Source organism: Microcebus murinus, chromosome 27, assembly GCF_040939455.1.
Source record: "Microcebus murinus isolate Inina chromosome 27, M.murinus_Inina_mat1.0, whole genome shotgun sequence".
Classification (NCBI taxonomy): domain Eukaryota; kingdom Metazoa; phylum Chordata; class Mammalia; order Primates; family Cheirogaleidae; genus Microcebus; species Microcebus murinus.
Genome location: NC_134130.1, coordinates 9539204 through 9557846, shown reverse-complemented (window position 1 = coordinate 9557846; position 18643 = coordinate 9539204). Strand labels below are relative to the sequence as shown.

The following is an 18643-nucleotide window of genomic DNA, read 5'->3' as shown; positions in this document are numbered from 1 at the left end:
TTTTGAAATATACAATATTGTGAACTATTCTGTGCAGTAGAACACCAGAACTTTTTCTTGCTATCTGTACTTTTGTTCCTGTTGACCAATCTCTTCCCACGCTTGCCCCTCACCCCCACCGCAGCCTCTGGTATCCACCAGTCTAGTCTGCACTTCCGTGAGATCAGCTTTCTTAAATTCCACGAATGAGTAAGATCATGCAGAATTGGTCTGTGTCTGGTTTATTTAACATAATGTCCTCCATTATGTTGATTCATGTTGCCACAGATGACAGGATTCCATCCCTTTTTGGGTCTGAATAGTACTCCATTGTGTATATATACCACATTTCCTTTATCCATTCAAGTGCTGATGGACAGTTAGGTTGATTTCATATTTTGGCTATTGTGAATAGTGCAGTGCATGTGGGAGTGCACTTGAACATGATTTCATTCCCTTTGGACAAATACCCAATAGTGGAATTGCTGGATCTACTTATTTACTCCAATAGGCTTGGTAGAGCATCTTTAGTAGTTATTTCTGTTGACTTTTCTGGAGAGAGTGAGCGAGCAATCGTAGCTAAGAGTTGTTGACTACGTCTTGTGCCCTTTCTCCTTAGTCTAGGCAGATTAGTAAGACCAGAGAATTCTTGACTTTTAGAGAGCTGGTTGGTTAAGCAGAAAGTTTTCTTTTAGGAATATGCTGATTGGTATCATATAAAGTATAAAAACACTCCTGTTGGGTAAAGGGAAAGTGTTAGGAAGTGAAATGTCAGATATGGCTCTTACAGAAATTAATACAGTACAGAGTATATTAAAATTAACTATTATGATAGTTCATGTTCACTGATTTTTTTTTTCCTTTATCTATGCAAATTTGTCCCTCAGATTCCAGTTTAGGGAGAGGAATCCTAAAATGTGCCATTGGGATTACTGTAAGATAATTGAAAGAATCAACTTATTTCTTGTGGCTGCCTCCTAAAACCCCTCTTGTCCACTTGTAAACATGCCCTCGACATTCACATGTTGTGCGCATTCACATACACACAAACTGAAAATGAGGAAAGCCAGAAAGAGCCACGCATGCCATTTAATTTGTGAGATTTCTTTGGAATGAACTGGTTATGATCTTGATTCTATTCCTAACTCTTGGAGGTTGTTACTTTGAACAAATAGTGTGTGAATTGGAAACATGTTTTCCTGGGCTATATGCTGAATAGAACTTAAAGTCATAAAGAATATTTTCTGCAAGCTCAAAGTATTTAATGTTATATGCCTTAAGAGGAGAAAATCCTATCCTGACATTTCTGCATATCAAACATAGGAATCCCTGTTTGCTGAGAAGGCTAATAGCAAGACTGGGGTTCGAGAAAGTTATCAAATGCTTCTCTTTACTATATAGCAAGGGTTTATGTCCCCGTGAATGGGATGCTGAGTTATCAGAGAGACTTTAAATGACCACTTATTGTTTATTTGGAGAAAATCTTGAGGGACATGGTCATTGGACAAAGGGCAGTAAGCAAGTCTTTAAAAAATAAAAAAACCCAGAAAGCAGTTATTTTTTTCCTATCTTTTGTTTTACCTTAAATTTCTCCATTGATTTTTTTTTTCCACTTTTCTTTTGCTATTAAAAATCTTTTAAAAACTAGTTGTATTAGTTCTTTATGGCCAGTAAGGGAAGAGTACTTCTTTAATTACAACTGAAACTCTGGCACTCTCTAGTGGTCAGAAAACCTAAAATATCATTCTACATGAGCTTATACTTTACTTTTTTCCTTTAGCTTTGTGAAGCTAGGTATTCTACCCTACAAGAGGAGGGCTTGTCTAGTGGCAAAATGCTGAAATCAGAAAGTAACTCTGCAGTTACTCATACTTCCATGCCTCTAAACTAGGAGCGCTGGGACACCAGTGTCTGGGATTCTATGACGTTACATCACCAGATGAACTAATTTAGGAAATGTTAACCCTGAAAACTCAAACAAAACCACACTTGCTGGGTGAGGGGAAGGAATATTATCTCTAATTCTTCTAAGTAGCCCATTTGATCCTGTAAAAGTGGATTTGGGACCTTCAAAAATTTAAATTCAAAAAGAGAATGAGGCCTGAGGCTGGCATAATGGCTCACACCCATAATCCCAGCATTTTGGGAAGCCAAGGCAGGAGGATCACTTGAGGCCAGTTCGGGACCAGCCTGGGCAACATTGCAAGACCCGGTCTCTACAAAAAACAAATGAACAAAAATAGAACTAAGTGAAATAAACACTTGCTTTGAAAGTAGATCTGGGTTCAAATCCAGTTCCCACCCTTTGGCAAGTATTTAACTCCTAAGCCTTAGCCTTCATGTAGCACGAGGCTGGCAACGATCCCCCTCCACAGCTGTTAACTTGAAGTAGGAAGGGGATGGAAAATATGGCCCTCAAATTGGTAGCAAAGGGTATTAATCAAAGGAAGACTATTCCTGAGAGGAGCCTTATTCCTGGGCTAAGGAAAGGACTTTATTAAACCAAGCATATCACGTGGTTAATAGGATCACGTTAACTAACTAAAAGTTTCTTCAACTATTGGGCCCATTTTCCCTGCCTAAAATCCAAAGTCCCCTATCAATTCCTCACCCTTAAAATCCAAAGTCCCCTAATAATCACACGATATTCATACCTACTTATTCTTTTTATTTTTACAAAACATGGCAAAATGAGGAAACAATTGACAGGTGAAGAGTTTGCACAATGGAAAACCACCCTGACCATCTCCTAACTTCACAGGGATCAGAGGTGTGTAAGTGTTCCTTTAAAGTGATTTTTGTCATAGAAGAGTCATCGGAAATGATTCTCATGGTGGGAGAAGAGAAAAGAAATGAAATCAACATTCATGATTATTTAAAATGACTTAAAAGTTAAACATAATATACATAGTAACTCCTTTTCTAGTACAAAAATAGTGCCAGAAACTATATATTTTTTCAAATATATTGAAAAGGTACAAGAATACAAATAGATATTAACAGTGGCTAGTGAGGATTCATAAGGTTTTCTTTTCTTAAACTGTAATAGAAATTTATATTTTCAACTATTTACATTGCTTTCAACAACATTCATTAAGACATGTCTACACAGGCTTTTGGTAAGTGAAAGGAATGGCAAAGTGAGCTTTAATACTTTCTTCTTCGCTCCTTGTGGTGGAGCAGGAGGAGTCCAACACTGTGAGCAAGAGAACAGTCTGAGAGAACTGAGTAAGCTCTACCTGGCTAGCATATGGAAAAAACAATCTACCGAGAGGAATATGTGATCCTTACATGAGGTGTTCTTAAACTATCAACAGGTTAAGTGATTCATACTGGCAAGAAGACAGGATGTTAACTGGCAGTTTCTTTACCTGAAACACGTTAAGAAGGTGCATGATACATACGTTATAGATGAAAACGAAAGTGATGTGACGTACCCTATGTTTTCACGTTCAATTGGCAGCATCGGAAGCTGTTAAGTCGCTTCCTGGCCCCTCTTGCATAGACTGTGAGCTCCTTGAGGTCACTGCTCTGTCTCCACAGCAGAGCACAGTAGTTAATCAAAGGTCGATCCAGGCCTGATACTGAGCTATTAAATTGTGCCACCTTATTTTAACTACAGTTGTTCACGACAGAGGATGGCAATTATGCTTTCCCCCTCTGATCTTAAACTAGTCTTGTAAAAAAAAACACAAAAAAACCAGGATTGCTTGTGGTGGCCTGTTAGGTTTTAGGAGTACAGTTTGGTGAAAAATACGGAAAAGTTATGAATTAAATTGGGACAGGTCTAATAGTTCAGTGTTACGCTGAAAATAAAGGCACTTCACTGCTAGGCAAGCATTTATCTGTGACCAAAGAGTTTCCTCCTAGAATCCAATATTTCCAGTATATTTCTACATACTTTTTTCTCTCTAGTACTCACCAAAGGAAACTGATTTTCATAATTAAGAGATCAGTGGTGACACCACCATCCTAGGTTTGTACCTTGAGGCAAGACACTCAGAGCTCTAAACCTCATATTCGCTAGTGAGCTGCATGTGAAGCTGAATGAAAGTGTTTGTTTTTTTTCAGTCTTGGAAAATCAACACAAGAAATGACACGTGGGATTAGATCATCAGCTCTCTAGACCAATACCCCATTTCTGACAGTGGTCTCCAGGGCCCATTGGGCTTGCAGTGTAGCTGCCTTCTGTGACATTCTCTGTGAAGACAAAAGCTTTGCCCAAACCTAACTCCCTTAAAAGCACAGCTTGTTCAGGCACACAGAGGTTAAATGACTGACACAGGTTCACACAGGACTGAGACTGGCAAAGGCCAAACCACTGAAAAATACAAGACCTGACAATTTTATACACATCTTTTAACAAGTCAGTAAAACAGTGGGGACTATTCTGGCTGCAAATTTAAATTAAATGATATCATGTTATTCTGCTATAACTAAACAAACAATCTAGAACAAGAATAACTTCTGGCTAGTTATGGGTAATATAAATATAGGGTAGGGTGATGGAGGACTCTATTTTTTCTAACTTGAGAAGATACTGGAAAGGAAATGTTCACATTAAAGCAAAAACTCTGTGCCCATGTACCACAGATATTAATCCATGTATGGAATAATTTTCCTACAAATTAAAAATTACTTGAACCAATTAACCAGTCCTAAAGAAGTTCTTTATGAAAAACCTCTTCCGTCTGAACTAAAATGTTGGACAATAAAATAAGTATGGCATTGCCTAACTTCTTTTAATGCCTAAACTAGTGAAGTAAAATATATCTTATTAAAATGACACACACACAAATCCTCCACACAATCTACCATGTTTAAAAAAAAATTCTCAGTGACACATATTAAAGAGGTCTAACAAATTACTAAATTATATAACTATATTTTAGCATAATTGCTAAATCACAATGTGATAAAAAGGTTTATTAAAGATTGCTATTCTTTAAGCAATTTTTCTATACGAAATTATGAATGCATGCATGTGTATACCAGTTTGTAGATGTAACTATTATTTTAGTGAGTCTGTGTAATTTACACATCAGTGCCACCAAGAGGCAACCTTACAGATTTCATCTGTATGACAAAATAAAATATCCTGAGAATACAAGTATAATGATAATTCCTATAGCATTAAATTGTTGATAATTTCTTAGATTAGCCTTTACCACTACAAAGTAATGGTAATACAATTTTTTTTTTACTTTTTTTTTACACCTGAATGTTAAGAAAAAAGCTACGTTACATCAAGATATATATATGCACTCAGAATTTTAAAAACTTAGTATATGTGTTACATTTTAGGCAAAGTTAGGGGAGAAAGGACATAAATGGAAAGTATGTTTTGGTGAAAGGTTTTTGAGAAAATGCATTACCATATCCCCAAGAAATTCTCTATCATCTAATATCTTTTTTGGGGGGGGTGGATAGAAGTTAACAAATCTCTTTCTACTCTCCCCAAATCCAAACATTCCTGCATATTTGGAATAGATTTTCCTTTCCTAGACTAGTTATTCAATATTGGAGCAGTAGATAATGAATTGAGTAAGTGTATACAGCAGTAATCCACTTAAATGGGCTCAAGTTCTAAGAAAATGTTAGCTGTACTAAATGCTATGGGAAGGAAAAACCAGCTGAGCTGAGGGCCAGTGTTCAGGCTACACATCCCAACTTCTCTGACTCTGGAATCAAAATATGGCAGTTTCTTAATCACAACACTGCTAAATTTTATTCCACCATAAAGTTTCTAACCTTAATGCTCCCTTGAATTCATTTTTGACCCCGGTATTGGGGATAACCCTTTGCTGTTTATGTAATTGAAACCTTTCTTGGCAGAGGAAAAAAAGGTTCATTTTGTCCCGTCTTATTTATAAATCATGTGTCACTTCAGGTTAATGGTCCAATTATCACATTTCCCTCACTTTCCTGTAGAGATTTAAGCTTCTGACTTATAAACTATGGATTTTAAAGAGATGACAGATGAGAAACTTAGAGCATTTCTCTTTGCCAACAGACCCCGGGGCCGTTCCGTTTCCGGGTCGCGGTCATCCCTTGAAGTCGGTGGCCAGATCATCTCTGAGGGTCGCCAGTTACCTTGAGACAGGTGAGACTGAAATGATTTTATGAGTAGCCTTTGGAAAAATGTACTGCACCAAAATGACAAAGTTATTTCCTGTTTGTTCTCTCACAAAACAGCAGACCAATTAACTAAAACATTTTCTTTATAATACTGCTCGTATTACTCTCCATTTGTTTCCAAGCACCCAACTTTCTGTTAAGACGTTGGGAAATGTACTCATTTCTCCTTAAAAATCTACTCGGCCAACATTTTTCTCTATCCTCTGAAGGCCTTAAATGTCACAGAATGTATTCAATTTGCTCTTAACCTACTTTTGAGAAAGCAAAGATTCCAAACATTCTTGACAAACTGGTAATTCAGAAAACAAAAATCAAGTGTTTAAAATCCCCAAACAAAAAGCCTCAGTGCCAAGAATACCACTTGCACTTCGCAGTACACAAAACACCACAAACAGCGCGCTTGCCAACGCGCTAAGAGTGGGTGTCGTTGACTGTCTCAGTTCAGTGGCATAAAACAAATACACAGAAAATATGGTACAGTCCCCTACAAAAATCTCATGCTATGCTCTCAAAAGTTGTGCAAAAATAAAAATACAGCAGTGGCAAAGTATACACCAACTCTGTCCAGTGTGCAGTGAAACCAGGCAGCCTGCAGAATACATCATCTCTGTAAACGTCCACGGCGTGGGAAGTGCCGACTCAGCTCCTCGGTGCCTGGCCGCTCTCCCCGTTCAGCAGCACCTTCTCCTGCTGCTCTGCGAGGGCCTGCCACTTCTGCCTGTTCTTTCTGCAGCCATCCAGCAAAGGGAAACAGTCCTCGGACACGTGGGTCAGGGCCTAAAGAAAGAAAAAGAAATCAAACGACTAGAAAGAAGCCAGGAAGGGCCACATCCCCACTCGTTTCACACGCAAGCTGTGTGCACACACACGCTGATTCCTCTTAAGCTCTACGGATAAAGAGGCCGTCCGTGCTGGGAGACAGAGCAGACACTTCCCAAATAACATCACTGAGCTATGCAGACAGATCTGCGTGGAATCCACTTTTAGAGGAAACAAGACATTTTGTCTTTATGTAGTACAGTTGCCTCTCTCTAAGTGTAACTGCATTAGGAGCTGCTTAGTTTTTGCTTTTTTTCCCCTATAGAATGGCTTTATACAATGTACTTAAAAAGGTTTTTATCCAAGACTATACTGAAGATTAATTCATAATTTGGGGTGGATTATTATTTACCAACTATAGTGCCATAAATATTTAGCTACAAGAATGTTCACTGCAGATTTCTTCATAATAGAGAAACACTGAAAATGACAAATATCCCATAACAGGGTTAGGTATATTGTGTTACTATTTTGAAGCCATTTAAAATGTCACAGAAACGCATTTGACACATAAATATGTATATTACAATATATTATGGATTGCAAGATGCAACTTTTATTAAATGAAAAGTACACATCCATTATCAGTCTTCTACAGTATGATGAAAAAAAATTTTAAATAAAAAAATACACAAAAATGTCATAAAGCATATACACTAATAAGTTATCAGTAGTTGTCTCTGGGTAGTGGAATTATAGGTGATTTTATCTTTTTTGCTTTTTAGTATTTTGTTTCTGTACAGTGAGGATATATCAATCTCACATAGAATTTCAACAGCAGACTCAAACAGAATGAATCCTTGCATATATATGCAATGTAGAAGGATGAAATGTATAATGGGTGATCTGATTACTATGCTGATTGCATTTACAGGGATGGGGAAAAAAATCAGAAGAGCCATTAGTATTTTCAACTGAGGACCTCTTAATCCAATCAGAAAAGAATCTGCTCAGCAAAGAATGAGATGGTCAACACTGCTCTGAACATACTTCTGAGGAAGGACTTTTAAAGGAGTAAACAAGCAGAAGGCTGAAAAAAGTGGGGCGATGATGATCTTTTTCTCCTGTTTCTTTTGGTGTCTCTCCTTGTCCTTTCCTTGTGAGCTGTAGCTTCTTTATTAAATTATTTTGATGGCTAGAACCCTGGAGCAGGGGTGAGAACTCTAGATGCAGGTAGTTCTCCTACTACCAACCTGGTTGACTGGGGCAAAATATTCCATCTCCCTGGGAGATGCACCTTACAAAATCATTTCCTGAATTGTGAGATGTCTGGATTAGAAAATTTGTAGAGTCTTGACATTGTAAGATAACTCCAAGATAAGTGTTCTTTACCAAATAATTAAAACTTCAGTTTCCTGTTTAAACTTTTAAAGACAAAGCCTCTTCTTTCTGTACTTGGATCATAAGTATATAAACTAGTAAATTGGATGTTTTAGGAAGAAATCTATTTACCTAATAAAATACCCCCCAAAAGCCAAGCCAACAGATATATGGAAATGGGAGCCTGGCCACCTCACTTTATCATGTGGCTTTAATATTGATGATTAATGAGAAAAAGTTGGATAACTATTTTTCTATATTTAGGCTAAAATTTAGACTTAAAAAAGAATATGTTAATATACTGCATATGTAATATACCCCTTTGAGGGGAGCATTGTCATGATTCTTCTTAGTACCTCCTAAATCAATTTATTAGAGACTAGCACACAGGCACTCAATAGATATTAATACATTGAATGAATTAAAGTTTTTGAGAAACAGTAAATATAAAATGTGCTCCTTGGTCAATATAAATATCATGTTCATCAGTAAAAGAAACAATACTAGTAATCTCTTTAATTTACTTTGGGTTTTAATCATAACAGTCTATTTCATATAAGTACCTCATACAGTTGCAAGCAGATGGCATCTATGAACCCAACTTGCATACTTGGGATTTTGTTTTTCTTCTCCCTGTTCATTAAATCCTGAAAATACAGACAGACACAGAAATGTGCATTTATTTAAAGAACACAATGAAAGCTGGTTTAGCTTAGGAAGGTCAGCTAGCAACTATACCAAAAAAAGAGAACCTATGCTTCATTTCTAGGAAAACTCATTCCAAAAGGCAGAAGTGGTTTGAGAAGAATCTTTGTCTTATATTTGAGATCCATATTCTATATAAAAAGGCAGTGTGTGTCAGAAACCTTTAAATTCTATTTGCCCTTCAACACAGCAATTCTGGAAATTTAGCCTAACAAGATACTGAAGAATGGCATGCAGAAGTTTAGCAACATGGATGTTTATGGCAGTGCTGTCCGTAACACTGCCCACAGCGCTCCACCAAGGCAAGAGGTTCCATTTGTTTCATGTAATCATGACAATACATATGAGCATCTGTCAGGATGAAAGTGGTTTATGATATTTAATGGAAAAAAAGTGGTACAACATGATGACCCCCGAGAGTCTGTTTTTTTTTTTTTTTATTTGCTTTGCTTTCTGTAATGAACACGTATAATTCTTCTAATAAGAAAAAAGGATTTGTATTTTGAGATAGGGTCTTCCTCTGTTGCCTGGGCTAGAGTGCTGTGGGTCATCATTAGCTCACTGCAACCTCACACTCTTGGCCTCAAGTGAGCCTCATGCCTCAGCTTCCTGAGTAGCTGAGACTACAAGTGTATACCCGTAATGCTCAGCTAATTGTGTGGGTGTTTTTTTTTTGTAGAACTGGGGTCTTGCTATGTTGCTCAGGCTAGTCTTGAACTCCTGGCCTCAAGCAGTTCTCCTGCCTCAGCCTGCCAAAGTGCTAGCGGTACAGGTGTCAGCCACTGTGCCTGGTTGGAAAAGAGTTTTAAAAAATAAAATGAGAAATGGTGTTCCTAAGGATCCCAAAGAAGCACAAAAAGAAGTTTACAATGAAAAAAAGCGCATTTGAATAATTCCTATCAACAAGGTTTCATACTTACAGTGGGTTCTATGTTGAGTTCTTTTCTCTCTCTGTCTCCTTGATCAAAAAATTCAGCTGCTACAAGTTCTGCTATCTGAAATAAGTAACAGATTGAGTTTGCCAATGAAAAGCATATCACTCTTTAAAACACACTTTGAATGAAGGCCCTGCTGTGGGTTATATATTTCTGTTTTACAGATAAGGAAACTGAGGTCCAAAGATGAAGTAACTTGGATAAGAATAATATTATAGCTAATAGCAGCATGATACTGGAACACAAGTAGTCCATGTCCAAAGCATATTCTCTTGACTATTACATTATACTGTCCCCCACTTCTGTAAATCTTTTTCTTGGTAGCTTCCAACATTTTTCCTATTTTATTTAAACATTTTTTTTCTTCCTTTATTTCCCCCCTGCAAACACCCAGTACAAGGGTTTCATGTTAGAAGAATGAAAGGACAAATGAAAAGACAGAATCCTCCCTCTCCCATACCCTGCCCTATTTGGAAGTGGGCACACAGTCTTATTTACTATGGAGCAGGAAGGTATGTAAAGGGCACCTTTCCTGAGAGCCGTGGCATGTGGCTTCAGCACATGGAAAGCAAGTTTCTGATTTTCTTAGCATGTCTTTTTCATGAAATCAGTCTGTAGTTGCTAGGCTCTGTGACTGCAGCCCAGAGCCCTGACCAACAGCAGACTCGGTAATCTTAGTGCACTAAGGATTCAAAATGAAATCTTCAAAAACAAAAACACCATGTACACATCACTACATGCATACTCATCACTCTTCTGAGCCTTTCTTGCCTCTGCAAAACAGCATGTCAGTTACTTAGAGGGAAGGATTTCTTTGTAGCCTCCTGGCAGCAGGCCCTAATCAGCCCTTCCTGACATCTTATATCAACACTTCTTCCATCTAAAAGCCCCAGAAATGGTTAAGTTCTACTTGCTAATGCATATTTAGAGGTAAGGTATAGCTTAGTAGCTAACCATAAGAAAAACAACTCCTTCCAACTTTCAAGGTTCTTAAAGGGATGCTAAAAACATTCCCAAAGCGACCCAGAAGTATAGGTTGAGTATCCCTTATCCAAAACGCTTGGGACCAGAAGTATTTTGGATTTCTGGGTTTTTTCCCCCCAGATTTTGTAATATTTGCATTATACTTAATGGTTCAGCATCCTAAATCTAAAAATCTGAAATGCTCCAATGAGCATTTCCTTTGAATGTCATGTCAGTGCTCAAAAAGCTTTGGGTTTTGGAGCATTTCATATTAGGAATACTCAACCTGTAGTAGTAGAATTAAAACTTATCAACAGCTAGGTTTTTGCTGTGTTTAATATGGATGCTCTCTTTCTTAATATATTTTACAAATATTAAGTGCCAATGAGTCTTCTAAAAAGAAAAGCCTTTTTATGTCTAATTATCTGCTTTTAATACTACTAAAAAATTAGAAAAGTTCCATAAATACTTTCTTCAGAAGTCACCTTTGTGAGTAAAGACTTTTCTATATTTTGACTTTTTAATTGTCACTAAGCAACATACCCGCTGCTGAATAGGCCATGGTTTTGTAATTGCAGAAAGATCACAGGCTGTCATCAGCATTGCTCTGTCAAGGGAAAAGGAAACCCAAAACTCCTGTTTACTTTCATGTGAATATATACCCTCAGTAAATAGTTAACTAATAGCAAAGTTAAATTAAAACCCTCTAAATGATGGGAATGGTGGTTTATAAAGACCAAAGAAACAATTTATATAGAAGCCTGACTTATATAGTGATAAAAGAGGCTCATTGTTTTGGTTACCCTTTGAGCTTTTGGAATTTGTACTCAAACTGTCTCATTTAGTTCCAGATGGGCACAAGGACAAATTATTAACCTTTGGGTAAAAACTTGTCTGCTATTATTTTTGTTGCCCTGGTATTCCATTCTTGGTGACAGTATGATAAAAGCACATTGATTACTAATAACTAACCATTAAAGAATAATATTGAGATCCTACTGATGGAAGTGCTTTTTTAGAAATTACAGTGGGTTATACTAATTCACTCAATACATGTAGTGATTTCTATGTGAAAAAAACCTTTGAATGATTAATCAAGTTTATCAGTCTTTTTCCTTTATTGTTTCTTCACGTTGAACTAAAGTTAGGGCAGGTTTCTCATTTCTAGGTTATAGAAGAATTGACCCATGTTTTTATCTAGTACTTGCATGGTTTAATTCTCCACACTGAACTCGATGCTTCAACTGGAATTGAATTATGTAGAGCAGATACGATTTTGTCTTTTTCCATTTGGCTATCCACTCATCTGTCTTTTCTCCCAAGTTACTTGAAATGCTATCTTTATCATATACTAAATATCCTATGCAGTTCTAGATTTTCTGTGTTCCAGTGGTCTGGCACCAACACCAAACTGTTTTAATTATATTTTATAGTATTTCTTCCATGTCTGGACCCCCACCTCACTGCTCTATCTTTTCAGGATTTTTTCCAAGAGAAGTAAACATTTTGCAGTTACATCTTGCTCCCACAATCTTTAGGATTGCATTTTCAGCTCTTCCATTCTAAAGGAAAATAAATAAGGGACCCCTATAGCCTTGTATGATACTCTACTACATGTTAAAGGTTTTTCTAGAACAAAGGAACAATTCATTCACTTGAGTTTGCAAATGCATTTCTTTTCCAGTAAATATTTATACTCCTTCCTTTATACATCACTCTGGTGAAGTCTGATACCCCTTAAGATCATCACATTATAACCAATTGTCATGAAAACTAACAGTGAAAACATTAACTGGGTAACAAAACTTCGGCTTTAAGGATGGTAAACCTACTTACAAAAATAACTCCTTTTGGTGAGGATCTTCCAAATTGAATTGATTTTTTCTTATAAGTTCAAAAAATTCTCCTCGCCTCCTTGAAAATAAAAAAATTTGGTAGTTATGATGAACTCCCAGGCTGTTATACCTTTGGTCTACAAAGACTCATGGAGTGAATCTTTGGTATAAACAAAACAAAAAAAACTTTAATTTTTTTTTTCCATCTTAGAACTCAATATAAAAATCATCATTTACAATTGCTTGTAGAAAGGCAGTTTAATTATGCAAATGTATACTCTCAAATACCACTCTAATGCATACTATTATTTTAGAATCAGTAACTTCAAAGGTCTACATTAATACTCTTCTTCTGCCGAAAATCAAATAAACAGAAATAAGAGATATTTGTATGGGATTTTGGCACCCTAAGCAGGGAAAGGAAGAAAAGCTAATGATGTATATAACCTTTGGACAGCCTGGTTTGGAATGATCTGGAGATGGCTGTTTGATCTGTATATGGCTTCAGAGACATAGCAATAGATAAGACATTAGAAACACCGTGTTTCCCCAAAATTAAGACCTACCCATAAAATAAGCCTTAGCAGGATTTCTAAGCATTTGCGCAATAGAAGCCCTACCCCAAAAATATCACCTAGTGATGGGTGTGGCTACGCAGCCTATCTGCACAACCCTTGCATTTCGTAGTCACAGAGCAGTAAAGACGACGAGCAGCCCTTCTCATCTGCCCCATGAGAGATTGGGGCCAATGGTTCTAAAGGAAACAGGGTTGCAAGAATTTGGGATGGAATTAAGGGTTATGATGTTCCAGAAGACGACGACTTAACTATATTTGAATAAATGTAGATTGTTGTACCGTACTTAAAGTAACACATCCCTGAAAATAAGCCCTAGGGTGTCATCTTGAGGAAAAATAAATGTAAGACCCTGTGTTATTTTCGGAGAAACACGGTAACTATGTATTCTATAATTTTTGGCAATAAGTAAGCCAAAGGAATAGGTTGTTCTGGCTACCTTTAAGAAACGGCTCCACAGTCTGATAAACAGCTTTGCCAGGACATTTATCCTTTAAAATTGATCACTATGGATGTTAAAAGTTTGAAACTATGCAAATATTAATACTTCCAAGACCTATTTCTCACTGTATTTCTTACAACTTACTTGATGAACAGCGCTAGGTCTGTAGCTAGAATAGCTTGCTTGATTATCTTCAACGTGGTCTTGTATTCTTCAATGGAAAGGCCACTGAGAATCTGATTGCCCTTTGGGAAAACAAAACCATCATTAGCATTCTACCTGCTGACAAGAACAAAATCTGACGATACAGTTACATAGTTTACTACCTCATGCCCAGCATTCCAAACTCAAGACTACTGAGGCTCCTGCTTACTAAATACCATGCAGTAGTTTCCCTTCTTTACTCCCACCCCACTGTCACGTAAGGAAAAACAGCTTCATAATGATAAACCTGCCTACGAATACATGTTTTTCCAACTCTTACAATCCTTAGGCCTCAATCCAGACCTAAAATCTAATAGTTCTTTATACTTTTGGCAGATGAATTGCTATAAGAGCAAGCAAAACTTTGAAAAATCAAAGCCATCTTAATGGATGTGAAGAATGGAGTGGCGAAATATTTAAACAATGGATTAATAAAATGTCACTCCTTTATAGCTTTTAAAACAAACCTAGTAACATTTCTGGTACAAATTTATATAATTTTAACTTAGTCAATTATAGAAACAGTGTGTGTTTCTTAGGAGTATCTTAATATAGACAGGTAGAGGGCGCAGGCCAAAGGAGAGCTCACGGTCAGTGGTAAAAGAACACAAGGGTTGAAATATTCATAAGGAATATTTAAAAGGTGGTGAATCCATGTGCAAATCATTGAAAGTTTTCACCACATAACCATTTTTTATTTCTTGCCTGTAATTTAAGCATAGTGGCTCTCTAATCTTGGACTAAACAAAACACACTGCTCGGGCACTCAGAATATACTCAAAACAATGCTTGTAAATTGAGTCAGATGTGCCGACTACATCTCCAAGCCAAGAAAAAACCCAGAGGCTTAGGATCGAGATCTGGAGGCAGTTATGAAGACAGAACTGCTGGGTGTGCCAGGCTGGGGCCAAAACACACTGGTTAGAGGATAATTAGATGCTGAAATTGTGGCATGGATCTAATTAATGCCAAAAATCTGTAATTATAGCCATAAACATTATTTTTAAATATTAAATCATTTTAGATTCTGGGCCAAACAGAAAACTATCCAGAAAATATCTTCTGATTGCTAAACAGAAAATAATTTCGAATGGAAAATAAAATGTCTTTTGGTGCTATATTCTTAGTTTTCATCCCCAAAGCAGAAGCTGTAATTTCTTATGTAATTGTGTTTACAAAGATAGAATATATAGATAGGTCTTATAATTTGAATCAGCCATATATACAACCAGATTCCTTATATGTTAAGTTATAATGCATTATAGAGTAATAGAAGTAATTATAATAGGAATGTTGTTAAATATGCTTTTTAAAAAAGGTTAGCATATTTTCTTTCTTTGGAACTGATTTTGCAATAAGAGATTGAAGTGAAAGTTTTAGCTGAAGCACACAGATAGCAAATTCCAAGTACAGATGTTTCCACTATAACATGACATATACGTTCCTGAAAAATCTCAGTTCTAAAAACTGTACACTAAAAATAACATGGTTTGTGGGGAAAATGGTGTTAGGGCAGAACACTCAAAACCTATGCAACGTTGTAACCAGAGCACAAACCAAACCAAGAATTGCAACATCTGGAGGTAACCTGGACAGCCGCCTGGCAGGTCTGAGGCTCCCTTGGAGGCTGGTACAGATGCACAGAAACAGTCAAGTGGGAGTGCCAGTTTGGGGGGCCCTGAGACAACCAGGATGGAACAGGATCGCTGGGGCACTGGGGCTGCTAAGGTGGGCACTGAGGAAGGGCAAGCTGCCAAGAGCCTAAGGCATCCAAAGCCGGGGCAAGGGCCTCAGGAGCAAGTGCCCACTCTTAATATTCTCAGAACGCAACAGAAAGGGCTGTACGTGCAGGAGCCAAGCAGAGGGCTGTTTCCTTTCGTGCTAAAGGTCAAAACTGAACTCCCACAGTTCTGGTATCTCCTGCCCCAGAGAATTTATTTGTGAAATGATCGACTTCTACAATATGTTGACATTGGTCTTCTGCTTACCCATTACACACAAACTAATTCATTATTAAACAATCACATGTTGTGGCAAAACAGTTTGTACTAGACCAAGTATAACTCTTAACCCTTCGGCCACACTAGGTGTTGGGGAGCAGTGAGGATGCCCTTCAGAGGGCTTGAAGTCCCTGTGTCTCTCCTGTGGGGGGAGGTGGAGCCGGTGGACTCGTGTTGGATCCTGTCTGGAGAGTCTAGAAGGCAAGACTCAGGCTGGCCAGCTACTCTGGCTACCGTGGCTGTCCCCACAATGAGGGCACTCTGCAGGGACTGTGAAGACACCCAGAAGGAAAGCTCAGATTAAACACCGACCAGGCACAAAGAGTGAGATGCTTTAGTACAGTACCAGTCCGTCAAGAATGTTCTGGCCCTGTTCTCCCTTCCCATTCTCCAAGTCTGAAGGGGGTTTGGGAGTGAGGAAGAAGTTACAAGAAACACAAGGTACAGAATGAGAGCAGCCGACCAGAGAGTGAGGGGAGAACAGGAAACTTTAAATCATATTCAACATTTGGACGATTGCCCAGGGCTGGACATTGTGGTTTCCTAGTTGAGAACCACATACTGTATACTGGGACTTGCAGTAATTAGGGGGCTTTTCCTTATAAAAGAGTGGCCAGAAAAATAGGATTCTGTGACTTTTCTTCCAGGCCTCAGGGAAGAACTGTCCCCAATGGGCAAACTTAGAGATATGGTGACAAAACTACTGCAAGATTCATTATCATATGTTGTGCTTGTTCAGTGTAATAGTTACAACTTTCATTTTTTTCTTATTATAAAGATAGCACATGAATAAAACAGATAATGTGAATAATGAACAAACCGAAAAAAGAAAATAAAAGTGTCAATCATTTGACTAGACCAACACAACCACTGTTAACGTTAGTTCCAGTGTATACAACTTTAATCTTACAGGTTCAAGTATGTTTAACACAGCAGAGCAAATGCTTTCTTACACTGATACATACTCATTTCACCAAGTTATTAAATAGCCTTATTTCTTAATAAAAGTTTATTAGTGATTAGAGGTTTTAATAAAAAGAGGAAAAGGTATTGCCTTGTGAAAGCAAACCCCTGAGCTATATAAACCACTTCATTTGATTAAAAAAAAAAAAAGTAGAATTAACTGAGAGCCACAGAATGCCAGTTTTGTTTGTTTCTAATTCGGCCTAGCCACACAGAGCTGAATAACCAAATTTCCCTTATCAGGCAACACGCAGACAGTTTTGGTTGTCCAGGGAAGGCAGGCTGTGAGCATCTCAAACGTTTTGGCTTTGCCTTCCTTACCCAAAAAGGAATAAAGTATGTTCAAGAATGTATGATGCTGGGAATAATTCCAAAACCTAAAAATACAACTGTATTTATAAAGCTCACTTTAAAAATTCCACAACAATAAATTAGGTACTTACAGGACTATTAAGAATCATCAGGCACTGGTCAAAATGATGGTGCTCCATGATGGAATGGCAGTAGAGCTGAGCGAGGGGGTGTTCACTTCTGAAAAATATTTTGTTGAAGAAAGAAAAAAAAAATCAATTTCTTCAATATGTCACTTCATCATCTCATTGGTTAACTAGAAAAGAGGCTACTTTGCAAAATGACTCAAACTAATAATTTTCTCTCCTGTTACTGAGAAAAAAAGTAAGTTAATTTCTGGGAAATAATTACAAAGAGTCAAAATGTCTTCAAATAACAATGTAGTTGTTGCCAGCTCTAAGTATGAACAATTTCATTGGTTTTAATATTGATGAAAACAGTAGAAGGAATATGAACAAAGGACTAATTTCTCTAAAGGTGAAAAAAGTCTCTAAAATAGTTGTACTAATAATACTTTTCAACTTCAAAACTGCAAGTGATTTAAAATCGGAAACAAATTCACATGCTAGCTTTTCCTCTGAAACAATGCTCAGGCTGAAGGGCAGCTTGTTGATTTGTGCCTGCAAAAGCAAAAAGGGCCAACCGAGATGGACTTAACTGGGGGGTGGGGAGGGAGGGGGAGAGATCGAGATCCGCATGTGGGATCCAGGTTATTTCAGTAGACGAAATCCTACTAGACATCCTCTCAATTGCATTTGGCAAAGCAGCAGAGGCCCTTTGGCTGAGTCGAGAGGGGAAGCATATTCTATTCGATTCATTGTATCTATGGGTCATATTTCTCATGGCCCTCCTCCATACACAGCCATCAAGTATAGTTTTTACTATTTCTTCTTTGAAAGAAAAAGTTTCTAAAATCCTCTGTTCCTAAAATGTATTAGGAAAGGGGTTTATGGATTGTAAAACACCATATATCAGTGTTAGATGGTACAACTGATTTGTTATTCTTCACACTAGTATGTGAATTATTATTTTACTTTGCATTTGATTTGTTGAGAAGCTACTCCAGACTGAAGAAATGCAATGTAGGGAAAAAATGGGTAGAGAGAGGGAGGCTTGAGGGAAAACAAAAAGAGTAAAGTGAGAGCAAAGGTGAGAAAATGCGCAATGTCACCTGTTCCTATTGTTTAAACTATCACCAGTGTTGCTGACTTGTTGCCGATATTGTTGCCATCACCTTTTCCAAATTCACTCTTGCCTGTCTTCTTTGTTCCTTCCATATTTAGTGAGCTGCACGATGGATCAGCTACTGTGCTCATCAGTAGAAAATGGGAAGACAATGAATGGAGTAATGTGAGGAGATTTGTGAATAAGGATGAATTTTCTGGAAACAAGGCTTAGTATACATGGAGACTAC

The 18643-nt window shown here is 37.5% G+C and overlaps 1 protein-coding gene and 1 long non-coding RNA gene across 6 annotated transcripts in view; one reads left to right on the top strand and one right to left on the bottom strand.

Moving 5' to 3' along the window:
- Nucleotides 1-8073, top strand: part of LOC142864863 (uncharacterized) — a 114606-nt gene extending 106533 nt beyond the window's left edge. For 2 of the 3 annotated variants that reach the window (XR_012915175.1, XR_012915174.1), the window contains exons 5-6: nucleotides 5993-6082; nucleotides 7811-8073. This is a non-coding gene — a long non-coding RNA (uncharacterized LOC142864863). Of the gene's footprint in view, nucleotides 1-2660; nucleotides 2750-5992; nucleotides 6083-7810 lie in introns of those variants that run through there. The other variant, XR_012915176.1, reaches the window with a different exon arrangement.
- PDE5A (phosphodiesterase 5A) overlaps nucleotides 2631-18643 on the bottom strand; it is a 124197-nt gene continuing 108184 nt past the window's right edge. For all 3 annotated transcript variants that reach the window (XM_075998317.1, XM_075998319.1, XM_075998318.1), the window contains exons 15-21: nucleotides 17322-17409; nucleotides 13856-13956; nucleotides 12696-12773; nucleotides 11403-11466; nucleotides 9882-9956; nucleotides 8820-8903; nucleotides 2631-6894 (exon numbers count right to left, since the gene is read on the bottom strand). In XM_075998317.1, the coding sequence (XP_075854432.1) occupies nucleotides 6757-6894; nucleotides 8820-8903; nucleotides 9882-9956; nucleotides 11403-11466; nucleotides 12696-12773; nucleotides 13856-13956; nucleotides 17322-17409 (628 nt within the window). In that variant the 3' untranslated portion in view covers nucleotides 2631-6756. The remainder of the gene's footprint in view (nucleotides 6895-8819; nucleotides 8904-9881; nucleotides 9957-11402; nucleotides 11467-12695; nucleotides 12774-13855; nucleotides 13957-17321; nucleotides 17410-18643) is intronic.